Source organism: Triticum aestivum, chromosome 6A (genome assembly GCF_018294505.1).
Source record: "Triticum aestivum cultivar Chinese Spring chromosome 6A, IWGSC CS RefSeq v2.1, whole genome shotgun sequence".
NCBI classification, from domain to species: Eukaryota; Viridiplantae; Streptophyta; class Magnoliopsida; order Poales; family Poaceae; genus Triticum; species Triticum aestivum.
Window position 1 is genome coordinate 104187561 of NC_057809.1, and position 13823 is coordinate 104201383.

The following is a 13823-nucleotide window of genomic DNA, read 5'->3' on the forward strand; positions in this document are numbered from 1 at the left end:
CTGTGGGGGGGTGTCCGTCAGCTTGCCTTCGGATTCTTCTCCAGTCTCACCGTCTGCATCGCTACCGTTGTGACTGCGGGGGGATGTTGAGTAACGTGATTGTATTAGGAAATATAGGTTAGACTAGGAAATATTCTGGCTTGCCTTGTACTCCAAGTAGATCATGTACTCTTATATATATGCCCATGAGGCTCAAGCAATACAACGACTATTCCACCAATCCCTCTCTCCCTTCTAACAGTTAATCCTCAAGAGGCTCTTTTTTGTTGTTATTCCCGCAAAATGCAATGCGGAAAGCAACTCGCAACAAAGGCGCCGCTGGCAACGGATACATGCTTAGCAATCTGCCCAATGACCTTCTGCTTAACATTCTTGACAGGGTGGACACTGTTGGAAATATGCCCTAGAGGCAATAATAAATTGGTTATTATTATATTTCCTTGTTCATGATAATCGTTTATTATCCATGCTATAATTGTATTGATAGGAAACTCAGATACATGTGTGGATACATAGACAACACCATGTCCCTAGTAAGCCTCTAGTTGACTAGCTCGTTGATCAGTAGATGATTACGGTTTCCTGACCATGGACATTGGATGTCGTTGATAATGGGATCACATCATTAGGAGAATGATGTGATGGACAAGACCCAATCCTAAGCCTAGCACAAAGATCGTGTAGTTCGTATGCTAAAGCTTTTCTAATGTCAAGTATCATTTCCTTAGACCATGAGATTGTGCAACTCCCGGATACCGTAGGAATACTTTGGGTGTGCCAAACGTCACAACGTAACTGGGTGGCTATAAAGGTACACTATAGGTATCTCCGAAAGTGTCTGTTGGGTTGGCACGAATCGAGGCTGGGATTTGTCACTCAGTGTGACGGAGAGGTATCTCTGGGCCCACTCGGTAGGACATCATCATAATGTGCACAATGTGATCAAGGAGTTGATCACGGGATGATGTGTTACGGAACGAGTAAAGAGACTTGCTGGTAACGAGATTGAACAAGGTATCGGGATACCGACGATCGAATCTCGGGCAAGTACAATACCGCTAGACAAAGGGAATTGTATACGAGATTGATCGAATCCTCGACATCGTGGTTCATCCGATGAGATCATCATGGAACATGTGGGAACCAACATGGGTATCCAGATCCCGCTGTTGGTTATTGACCAGAGAACGTCTCGGTCATGTCTGCATGGTTCCCGAACCTGTAGGGTCTACACACTTAAGGTTCGATGACGCTAGGGTTATAAAGGAAGTTTGTATGTGGTTACCGAATGTTGTTCGGAGTCCCGGATGAGATCCCGGACGTCACGAGGAGTTTCGGAATGGTCCGGAGGTAAAGATTTATATATGGGAAGTCCTGTTTTGGTCACCGGAAAAGTTTCGGGGTTTATCGGTAACGTACCGGGACCACCGGGAGGGTCCCGGGGGTCCACCAAGTGGGGCCACCAGCCCCGGAGGCTTGCATGGGCCAAGAGGGGAAGGGACCAGCCCCTGAGTGGGCTGGTGCGCCTCCCACAAGGCCCAAGGCACAGCTAGGAGGATAAAGGGGAAACCCTAGGCGCAGATGGGCCTAAGGCCCACCCTAGGGCGCGCCCCCTTCTCCCCATCTTGGCCGCCCCCCCTCCATCCCATCTAGGGCTGCCGCCCCCTAGGGGTGGGAACCCTAGAGGGGGCGCACCCTCCTCCCCTTCTCCTATAAATAGTGGGGGTTTTGGGCTGCCCAAGTGACACGATTTGATCTCTCCCTGGTGCAGCCCTACCTCTCTCCTCGTCGTCTCTTGCGGTGCTTGGCGAAGCCCTACTGGAGTACCACGCTCCTCCACCACCACCACACCGTTGTGCTGCTGCTGGATGGAGTCTTCCTCAACCTCTCCCTCTCTCCTTGCTGGATCAAGGCATGGGAGACGTCACCGGGCTGTACGTGTGTTGAACGCGGAGGTGCCGTCCGTTCGGAACTAGGATCTCCAGTGATATGGATCACGACGAGTATGACTCCTTCAACCCGTTCTCTTGAACGCTTCCGCTTAGCGATCTACAAGGGTATGTAGATGCACTCCCCTTCCCCTCGTTGCTGGTTTCTCCATAGATAGATCTTGGTGACACGTAGGAAAATTTTGAATTTCTGCTACATTCCCCAACAGTGGCATCATGAGCTAGGTCTATGCATAGTTTCTATGCACGAGTAGAACACAAAGTAGTTGTGGGCGTTGATTTTGTTCAATATGCTTACCGTTACTAGTCCAATCTTGATTCGGCGGCATTGTGGGATGAAGCGGCCCGGACCGACCTTACACGTACTCTTACGTGAGACTGGTTCCACCGACTGACATGCACTAGTTGCATAAGGTGGCTAGCGGGTGTCTGTCTCTCCCACTTTCGTCGGATCGGATTCGATGAAAAGGGTCTTTATGAAGGGTAAATAGCAATTGGCATATCACGTTGTGGTTTTTGCGCAGGTAAGAAACGTTCTTGCTAGAAACCCATAGCAGCCACGTAAAACATGCAAACAACAATTAGAGGACGTCTAACTTGTTTTTGCAGGGTATGCTATGTGATGTGATATGTCCAAGAAGAATGTGATGAATGATATGTGATGTATGAGATTGATCATGTTCTTGTAATAGGAATCACGACTTGCATGTCGATGAGTATGATAACCGGCAGGAGCCATAGGAGTTGTCTTTATTTATTGTATGACCTGCATGTCATTGAACAACGCCATGTAATTACTTTACTTTATTGCTAACCGATAGCCATAGTAGTAGAAGTAATAAGTTGGCAAGACAACTTCATGGAGACACGATGATGGAGATCATGATGATGGAGATCATGGTCTCATGCCGGTGACAAGATGATCATGGAGCCCCAAGATGGAGATCAAAGGAGCTATATGATATTGGCCATATCATGTCACTATTATTTGATTGCATGTGATGTTTATCATGTTTATGCATCTTATTTGCTTAGAACAACGGTAGTAAATAAGATGATCCCTCATTAAAATTTCAAGAAAGTGTTCCCCCTAACTGTGCACCGTTGCGACAGTTCGTTGTTTCGAAGCACCACATGATGATCGGGTGTGATAGATTCTAACGTTCACATACAACGGGTGTAAGACAGATTTACACATGCGAAACACTTAGGTTGACTTGACGAGCCTAGCATGTACAGACATGGCCTCGGAACACAAGAGACCGAAAGGTCGAGCATGAGTCGTATGGTAGATACGATCAACATGAAGATGTTCACCGATGATGAATAGTTTGTCTCACGTGATGATCGGACACGGCCTAGTTGACTCGGATCATGTAATCACTTAGATGACTAGAGGGATGTCTATCTGAGTGGGAGTTCATAAGATGAACTTAATTATCCTGAACATAGTCAAAAGGTCTTCGCAAATTATGTCATGGCTCGCGCTTTAGTTCTACTATTTAGATATGTTCCTAGAGAAAATTTAGTTGAAAGTTGATAGTAGCAATTATGCGGACTAGGTCCGTAAACTGAGGATTGTCCTCATTGCTTCATAGAAGGCTTATGTCCTTAATGCACCGCTCAGTGTGCTGAACCTCGAACGTCGTCTGTGGATGTTGCGAACATCTGACATACACATTTTGATAACTACGTGATAGTTCAGTTAAACGGTTTAGAGTTGAGGCACCGAAGACGTTTTGAAACGTCGCGAAACATATGAGATGTTTCGAGGGCTAAAATTGAGATTTCAGGCTCGTGCCCACGTCAAGAGGCATAAGACCTCCGACGATTTCTTAGCCTGCAAACTAAGGGAGAAAAGCTCAATTGTTGAGCTTGTGCTCAGATTGTCTGAGTACAACAATCATTTGAATCGAGTGGGAGTTGATCTTCCAGATGAGATAGTGATCTTTCTCCGAAGTGATTACCACCAAGCTGCTAGAGCTTCGTGATGAACTATAATATATCAGGGACATATATGATGATCCTTGAGATATTCGCGATGTTTGACACCACAAAAGTAGAAATCAAGAAGGAGCATCAATTGTTGATGGTTGGTGAAACCACTAGTTTCAAGAAGGGCAAGGGCAAAAAGGGATGCTTCATGAAACGACAAATCAGCTGCTGCTCTAGTGAAGGAACCCAAGGTTGAACCCAAACCCGAGACTAAGTGCTTCTGTAATAAGGGGAACAGCCACTGGAGCAGAATTATCCTAGATACTTGGTAGATGAGAAGGCTGGCAAAGTCGATAGAAGTATATTGGATATACATTGTGTTAATGTGTACTTTACTAGTACTCCTAGTAGCACCATGGTATTAGATACCGGTTCGGTTGCTAAATGTTAGTAAACTCGAAATAAAAAGCTGCAGAGTAAACGGAGACTAGTTAAAGGTGAGCTGGCGATATGTGTTGGAAGTTTTTCCCAAGCTTGATGTGATCAAGCATCGCATGCTCCCTCTACCATCGAGATTGGTGCTTGCGTTGAGCATAGACATGATTGGATTATGTCTGTCACAATACGGTTATTCATTGAAGGAGAATAATGGTTACTCTGTTTATTTGAATAATACCTTCAATGGTCTTGCACCTAAAATGAATGGTTTGTTGAATCTCGATCGTAGTGATACACATGTTCATGCCAAAAGATATAAGATAGTAATGATAGTACCACCTACTTGTGGCACTACCATGTAAGTCATATTGGTATAAAACGCATGAAGAAGCTCCATGTTGATGGATCTTTGGGCTCACTCATTTTGAAGAGTTTGAGACATGCGAACCATGTCTATTGGTGTATATGCATGAAGAAACTCCATGCAAATGGACCGTTTGGACTCACTTGGTTTTGAATCACTTGAGACATGCAAATCATACCACATGGGCAAGATGACTGAAAGCCTCGTTTTCAGTAAAATGGAACTAGAAAGCAACTTGTTGGAAGTAATACATTTTGATGTGTGCAGTCCAATGAGTGCTGAGGCGTGTAGTGGATATCGTTATGTTCTTACTTCACAGATGATTTGAGTAGATGTTGAGTATATTTACTTGATGAATCACGAGTCTGAATTATTGAAAGGTTCAAGTAATTTCAGGGTGAAGTTGAAAGATCATCGTGACAAGAGGATAAAAGATCTATGATATGATCATAGAGATGAATATCTGAATTACGAGTTTGGCACAGAATTAAGACATTGTGGAAATTGTTTCACAACTAATACAGCCTGGAACACCATAGTGTGATGGTGTGTCCGAACATCATAACTGCACCCTATTGGATATGATGCATACCATGATGTTTCTTATCGAATTACCACGATAGTTTATGGGTTAGGCATTAGAGACAACCACATTCACTTTAAATAGGGCACCACGTAATTCCGATGAGATGACACCGTATGAACTATGGTTTAGAGAAACCTAAGCTGTCTTTTCTTAAAAGTTTGGGGCTGCGACGCTTATGTGAAAAAGTTTCAGGCTGATAAGCTTGAACCCAAAGCGGATAAATGCATCTTCATAGGACACCCAAAACAGTTGGGTATACCTCCTGTCTCAGATCCGAAAGAAATAAGGGATTGTTTCTAGAATTGGGTCCTTTCTCGAGGAAAAGTTTCTCTCGAAAGAATTGAGTGGGAGGATGGTGGAGACTTGATGAGGTTATTGAACCGTCTCTTCAACTAGTGTGTGGAAGGGCACATGAAGTTGTTCCTGTGGCACCTACACCAATTGAAGTGGAAGCTTATGATAGTGATCATGAAACTTCAGATCAAGTCACTAACAAACCTCGTGGGATGACAAGGATGTGTACTACTTCAGAGTGGTACGTAATCCTGTCTTGTAAGTCATGTTGCTAGACAACAATGAACCTACGAGCTATGGAGAAGCGATGGTGGGCCCGGATTCCGATAAATGGCTCGAGGCCATAAAATCCGAGAGAGGATCCATGTATGAAAACAAAGTGTAGACTTTGGCAGAACGGCTCGATGGTCGTAAGGCTGTTGAGTACAGATGGATTTTAAAAGGAAGACGGACAATGATGATAAGTATCACCATTAAGAAAGCTCGACTTGTCGTTAAGATTTTTTCCGACAAGTTCAAGGAGTTGACTATGATGAGACTTTCTCACTCGTAGCGATGCTAAGAGTTTGTTGGAATTATATTAGCGATTACTGCATTATTTATGAAATCTTGCAGATAGGATGTCAAAACATTGTTTCCTCGACGATTTTCTTGAGGAAAGGTTGTATGTGATACAACCGGAAGGTTTTGTCAATCCTGAAAGATGCTAATAAGTATGCAAAGCTCCAGCAATCCTTCTAAGGACTAGAGTAAGCATCTTGGAGTTGGAATGTATGCTTTGATGAGATGATCAAAGATTTTGGGTGTATACAAAGTTTATGGGAAACTTGTATTTCCAAAGAAGTGAGTGGGAGCACTATAGAATTTCTGATGAATATATGTTGTTGACATATTGTTGATCAGAAATGACGTAGAATTTCTGGAAAGCATATAGGGTCATTTGAAAGGTGTTTTTCAATGGAAAACCTGGATTAAGCTACTTGAACATTAAGCATCAAGATCTATAAGGATAGATCAAAAACGCTTAATGGTACTTTCAAATGAGCACATACCTTGACATGATCTTGAAGGTGTTCAAGATGGATCAGCCAAAGAAGGAGTTCTTGCCTGAGTTGTAAGGTATGAAGTTAAGACTTAAAGCTCGACCACGGCAGAAGAAAGAGGAAGGACGAAGGTCGTCCCCTATGCTTTTGTCATAGGCTCTATACGGTATGCCATGCTAAGTACCGCACCTGATGTGTGCCTTGCCACATGTCTGGCAAGAGGGTACAAAGATGATCTAGGAGTAGATCACCAGATAGCGGTCAAAATTATCCTTAGAGAAATAAGGTTATGTTTCTCGGTTATGGAGGTGATAAAGAGTTCGACGTAAAGAGTTACATCGATGCAAGCTTAACACCTATCCGGATAGCTCTAAGTAGAGATACCGGATTCGTATAGTAGAACAGTTATTTGAAATGGCTCCAAATATAGCGTAGTAGCTGCATCCGCAAGATGACATACATACGAATCTGAATGTTGCAGACCCGTAGACTACAACCTCTCTCACAAGCATAACATGATCAAACCCAGAACTCTTTGGGTGTTAGTCACATGGGGATGTGACCTTGAGTGTTAATCACATATCGATGTGAACTGGATTATTGACTCTAGTGCAAGTGGGAGACTGTTGGAAATATGCCCTAGAGGCAATAATAAATTGGTTATTATTATATTTCCTTGTTCATGATAATCGTTTATTATCCATGCTATAATTGTATTGATAGGAAACTCAGATACATGTGTGGATACATAGACAACACCATGTCCCTAGTAAGCCTCTAGTTGACTAGCTCGTTGATCAATAGATGGTTACGGTTTCCTGACCATGGACATTGGATGTCGTTGATAACGGGATCACATCATTAGGAGAATGATGTGATGGACAAGACCCAATCCTAAGCCTAGCACAAAGATCGTGTAGTTCGTATGCTAAAGCTTTTCTAATGTCAAGTATCATTTCCTTAGACCATGAGATTGTGCAACTCCCGGATACCGTAGGAATACTTTGGGTGTGCCAAACGTCACAACGTAACTGGGTGGCTATAAAGGTACACTACAGGTATCTCCGAAAGTGTCTGTTGGGTTGGTACGAATCGAGGCTGGGATTTGTCACTCCGTGTGACGGAGAGGTATCTCTGGGCCCACTCGGTAGGACATCATCATAATGTGCACAATGTGATCAAGGAGTTGATCACGGGATGATGTGTTATGGAACGATTATAGAGACTTGTCGGTAACGAGATTGAACAAGGTATCGGGATACCGACGATCGAATCTCGGGCAAGTACAATACCGCTAGACAAAGGGAATTGTATACGGGATTGATCGAATCCTCGACATCATGGTTCATCCGATGAGATCATCATGGAACATGTGGGAACCAACATGGGTATCCAGATCCCGCTGTTGGTTATTGACCAGAGAACGTATCGGTCATGTTTGCATGGTTCCCGAACCCGTAGGGTCTACACACTTAAGGTTCGATGACGCTAGGGTTATAAAGGAAGTTTGTATGTGGTTACCGAATATTGTTCGGAGTCCCGGATGAGATCCCGGACGTCACGAGGAGTTTCGGAATGGTCCGGAGGTAAAGATTTATATATGGGAAGTCCTGTTTTGGTCACCGAAAAAGTTTTGGGGTTTATCGGTAACGTACCGGGACCACTGGGAGGGTCCCGGGGGTCCACCAAGTGGGGCCACCAGCCCCGGAGGCTTGCATGGGCCAAGAGTGGGAAGGGACCAGCCCCTGAGTGGGCTGGTGCGCCTCCCACAAGGCCCAAGGCGCAGCTAGGAGGAGAAGGGGGAAACCCTAGGCGCAGATGGGCCTAAGGCCCACCCTAGGGCGCGCCCCCTTCTCCCCCTCTTGGCCGCCCCCCCTCCATCCCATCTAGGGCTTCCGCCCCCTAGGGGTGGGAACCCTAGAGGGGGCGCACCCTCCTCCCCTTCTCCTATAAATAGTGGGGGTTTTGGGCTGCCCAAGTGACACGATTTGATCTCTCCCTAGCGCAGCCCTACCTCTCTCCTCCTCGTCTCTTGCGGTGCTTGGCGAAGCCCTGCTGGAGTATCACGCTCCACCACCACCACGCCATTGTGCTGCTGCTGGATGGAGTCTTCCTCAACCTCTCCCTCTCTCCTTGCTGGATCAAGGCATGGGAGACATCACCGGGCTGTACGTGTGTTGAACGCGGAGGTGCCGTCCGTTCGGCACTAGGATCTCCGGTGATTTGGATCACGACGAGTACGACTCCTTCAACTTGTTCTCTTGAACGCTTCCTCTTAGCGATCTACAAGGGTATGTAGATGCACTCTCCTTCCCCTCGTTGCTGGTTTCTCCATAGATAGATCTTGGTGACACGTAGGAAATTTTGAATTTCTGCTACGTTCCCCAACAGACACGCTCGACGCTATAAGGACCCGCATCCTGTCCAAGCGAATGCTGAAGCTCCCTGCCATGCTCATGCGGATCTTCCTAAGTGTTAGCTCCATTCCAGGTCTCCATGATCGTGTTGTCATCACCAGCGAGTTGCTCCGGACCAACAGTGCCGTGGCTCATGTAACAGATAGCATCTTGACCACAAGGAGCCCGGACATCGCCATCAGCAAACTCAGAATCAGATTTATCTTGACGCAAGATGACTTTCTCACCATTACCAAATCTGTTGCCCATGCCATGGCAGCCCGGAAGGTTGACGCAGCCGAGTTTGAGATCACAACGGAGAAGGCTTATAAGATATCCTCTCCTGATGATCTCGTCCGCTTTGGGAAGCAGTTCAATGATTTTATCGGTGCTTGTCCGGATGCATTTGCTGGTCTTAGGTGCCTGTGGCTGCGCAACATGAGGTTTGGTGAACTGGACATTCCCAACATCCTCAGCACTTGCAAGCTCTTGGAGTCTCTGCATTTAACCTATTGCGACTCAGGGATCCATTCTGTACTCCAAGTAGAACATGCTCTACTTGTTGAGCTCGAGGTTGACTATGGGCAATTTGAGAGAATCGAGCTGATATGTCTACCCAAACTCCAACGGGTGAGCTATACTGGTTGGTACTCTCATGAAGATCCCCTTTATTTTGGTTTTGTACCACAACCTTCAAAGCTGAGCCTCACTAAAACTGGCGTCAGTTCGGATAAGACTCTTGAGTTAACTATGTTCCTTGCTAATGTTCCTGCCATAACCGATCTGCATCTGGATTTTAGAAGTGAAAAGGTACTCATTAGTTTTTGAATCATATCTGTTCCTTCTCACTTTACATATGATGGTTATATGTAACAATAGTAACTTGAGGGGGTCTTCTCCCCCAGTTGAGAATGTAGTTTATATGGAACTTGCACTGACTTTGTATTCTTTTTTTCCATCCTAGATCTGGGTTCTACCAGAATGCCCGAAGCTGCTCACGACTATGCTCAGCAAACTACAGCATGTGAATCTAGACAATCTTCCTGAAGGATGTGATTTAGGTTGGACACCATTTATTCTTGAAGCTGCACCCTCCCTAAAAGCGCTGTGCATCACAGTATGGGATCATTGGTGCATAATGGCGACAGACAAAGAGTTTCGGAAGGAAAATGGTTTCTGCGAAAAGGCAGACGTGAAGTGGAAGCCATATGCCGCTGCTTTCAAGCACAAGAATCTGGCTAAGCTTACCATATATGGCTTACAACCTGACGGCAACTTTATGCGATACATCAGGTGTGTTGTGGAAGCTGCAGTGAATATGATAGAGATATCTCTGCATGACAGAAAGATGTGTGGACGCTGTGGTGACTTGGATCCCGAGATCAAAGACAAGGTTTGTCCATCAAGATATCCACGGACCGCTGAGGAGAGGAAGAGGGCAGTTGAGGGGTTGGGTTTGGCTTCGCCGGCTCTGATTCACTTTCGGTCCTAAATGAAAATTGATCGGCACCGTATTCTTATCATCTATCCTATCATGTATTAGTTGGAAGGAGTTCCTCAATTGCATAATAATTCTATAGTTACCGACCTGTACTCTGCTTTCCCTTCAATTGAAGCTTGTACTATTGCCTAACTGAGCCTCCATAACTTTTCTTTATGCTAGAACCAAACACTTCTGATGCATTGGAATAAGTTGATGTGTTCACTGCTTCCATAGTCCATACATACATAAGGATTAGTTTAGGAACAACAAACAGGTAAGCAAGCACTCATGTCGCCCTCGACGGTTTCTATTTCTGCGGAAAGTGTAGAGACAGTGTTTTCTTACCTAGGAAACTGACTCCGTGGTGATTAGAAAATTATATGTATCTATGGATATGCACTCTCTTTTTTTCTCTCAAATTTGATTGATAGAAGTACTTTGGATGCAGATCGGTGGTTCAAGGGAAAAAAAAGACTATCCAACTTATTTCTGCTACAATTGGCTGTATGTAAATGTCCTAGAACAAAATATGAAGCATGCATGGGTTATCATATTGCACAAATACTCCCTCCGTTCTTAAATATAAGTCTTTCTAGAGATTTCAATATGAACTACATACGGATGTATATAGACATATTTTAGAGTGTAGATTCACTAATTTTGTTCCGTATGTAGTCCATAGTGGAATCTCTAAAAAGACTTATATTTAGGAACGGAGGGAGTAGTTGAGTAAACCAATTGGTTGTTGTTGAGAAAATCAGTGTTCAGATATTATATCTCATGTTCTTCCATTTGGAGATAGATAATAATTGAGAGAGAGAGAATCAAGTTGCCCTGCTTTAGTAAATCTCTTGGATTCATATGACATATCCTCACATTAGATGAAGACCTCATTAAAACTTATTCACAAAATAATAATCCCATAAGCAAGTGTAAATTAATGTATGCAAATTTGTTCACTCATAGTAAAAGGTGTGCTGTGATTGGTCTTGAAAGTCGAACTGTTTAGATTTTTCTCGATTTTTCTGTTGTCTTTTTCGCTGGAAACTCAGAGATGCATTGACCTACAAATCCAATGGAATTGAAATTGTTCCAGCTTGCATATCTAGGATTACTAGATTATCAGTAGTAGAACTTTGAGCCTCTAAATGTGCCTGATTGCAAGACGAATGGTAAGAGATTGATGTCAATATCGTGGTTTCGAAGAGGAAAGGTACTATTAGGGCTTTGGACGATGCTTCGGTGCCTTAAAGGCACCTGCCCTTGGGTCACTGACATGTGGGCCAGTTGGTGCCCACATGTCAGTGACCCAAAGGCAGGTGCCTTTAAGGCACCGAAGCTGCGTCCTAGGCTGAGTTAAACGTATTCTCTACAAATGTTTAAGACTCTTGGAAGGCTGGAACTACATATACAAGGAATCTACAGACTGCATGTCAAGAAGGTATTGTTGTAGTTCTTTAATGTGATGACAAATATTAATGTGCAAAGCAGGTGTGTATTGTTTTTCTGTAGCCATTGTTCTTTCATAGAAACCAAACTCTGAGTTGACAATAAAGTTATATTGTTTGATGAAATTATCTGCCATTTAGACTGTATTATTTATACGTGTATATATACTGACGTTGAACATCTGCAAAGTGCAAATACATTGGAACCATTTTATTAACTGAAAAAGTATATAATGGGTGATCTGTATTGGTTGTATAACTGAAGCGTGCCATACATAAACCATCAAAATTGATAAATCATCACAGTAATCATCGGGCACAGTAAAGTGCGCCTATCTCTGGAAAATACACAGGAGCTTCTGAGTGCTCCATGCCCCTATACGAATATTAAATGTAAAAAGTACCCAAAAAAATCAAAAAACTGAAATTTGGGGATACCAAACCTGGATTCCCAATCTACTTCCCTGTGAAATTTCGTGAAAAGAAACCAGAAAACGTATTCGTGGCAAAGAAAATACTGTCCTAACAATTTTTTTTTTCAAATTTCTCAGTGTTTTTTTAAGCTTAATGTTCATATAGAGGGTGTAGCATCCAGGTGCTACAAATCCGCTTCCATTTATCCCTCTAATTTATTTGACAAAGGATGGATTTTATTGTCTAAGTGTCTAACTATACTCTATCAGCATGGCCGCCATTGACGGCGTGACCCGCCGCAAAACCCGGCTGTCTTCACCGCTGCTCCGGGAGGCATCGCCGGCGCCACTGCCCTAGCTACTGAACACAAAGAGGCAGCGGTCGCCATCGCCATCGCCGCGCCTGCAGGCGTACAGATCGAGGCGGTCTCCCTTGCACAAGCCGCTCTCCTCCACGAGCCGCCTCCACTGGTGCCCCACGACCCGGTACGCCTTGCAGGAGTTGAGGTAGCGGAGGTGGGCGTCCCTCTCGCGGCCGTCGGCGTCGAGGAGCTTGACCGGGACCGCGTTCTGGGCGTTCAGGCCGTCGCCGCGGAGTTCCTCCAGCTCCGGGAAGAGCTTGGGGATGGGGCCGCCCCGCACCTGCTCCTTGGTCAGGAGCAGCCTGTTCTGCCCCGCCTGGACGTCGGACTGCTCCAGCGCCTTGCACAGCGCTCAGTCGGCGTCGTGCACGCCGTGGCTGCCCATCACCTGCCGGTGGCGCGCCTCCTCCGCCGGATCGATGCGGCCGCGGGAAGTCATGGAGCCGTTCATGCGGTTGGGCGGGGAGATCTGTCGTGCGTACGTTTGTGTACGTTCGTGTTAGAGCAGACCTAGCAACCTCCATTATAAAAGAAGTTGCGTTACGCGGTTCAACCCGGCGCGCGCCGCTCAGTCGCTGACGTCACGAAGGCTTCGGCTGATACCACGACGTCGAGTGCACATAACTGTCCCACGTAGATGGTTAGTGCGTATAGGCCAGTGGCCAGACTCAATCAAATACCAAGATCTTGTTAAACGTGTTATCTTGAAATAACCTCGAACGCCGACCAGGGCCAGGCCCATCTCTCTCCTAGGTGGTCTCAACCTGCCCTGTCACTTCGCCACAAAGATCCACACAGAGGGCCGTTGGGACAAAGGTCCTTTCAGCCCCCAATCCGTAATCACTCGCGGGTGCTCCACGAGCCGACCCGTCTTTAGTCACCACATTTATCATATATTATGTATATAAGTATATACCAGTGACCACCTCCAGAGTGATCACGGCCCGATAGTATAGCATGGCAGACGGACAAGAATGTAGGGTCACTGATGGCAAACTAGCATCAAGATTGCAGGTAAAGGTAACAACAGTAGTAGCAAGGACAGACTATGCATCAGGATAGGATTAACGAAAAGTAGTAACATGCTACACTACTCTAATGCAAACAGTAGA

The 13823-nt window shown here is 45.1% G+C and overlaps 1 protein-coding gene and 1 pseudogene across 1 annotated transcript; one reads left to right on the forward strand and one right to left on the reverse strand.

Annotated features, from left to right (window-relative positions):
* Nucleotides 1–287: 287 nt before the first annotated feature.
* LOC123130395 (uncharacterized) lies at nucleotides 288–10497 on the forward strand. Its single transcript, XM_044550298.1, has 4 exons — nucleotides 288–380; nucleotides 2171–2174; nucleotides 9001–9815; nucleotides 9970–10497. Exons 1-4 carry the CDS (start codon nucleotides 288–290, stop codon nucleotides 10495–10497), a joined length of 1440 nt encoding a protein of 479 aa, XP_044406233.1.
* A 2118-nt stretch (nucleotides 10498–12615) lies between these two features.
* Nucleotides 12616–13150, reverse strand: LOC123129507 (uncharacterized; annotated as a pseudogene).
* Between the last annotated feature and the right edge of the window lie 673 nt (nucleotides 13151–13823).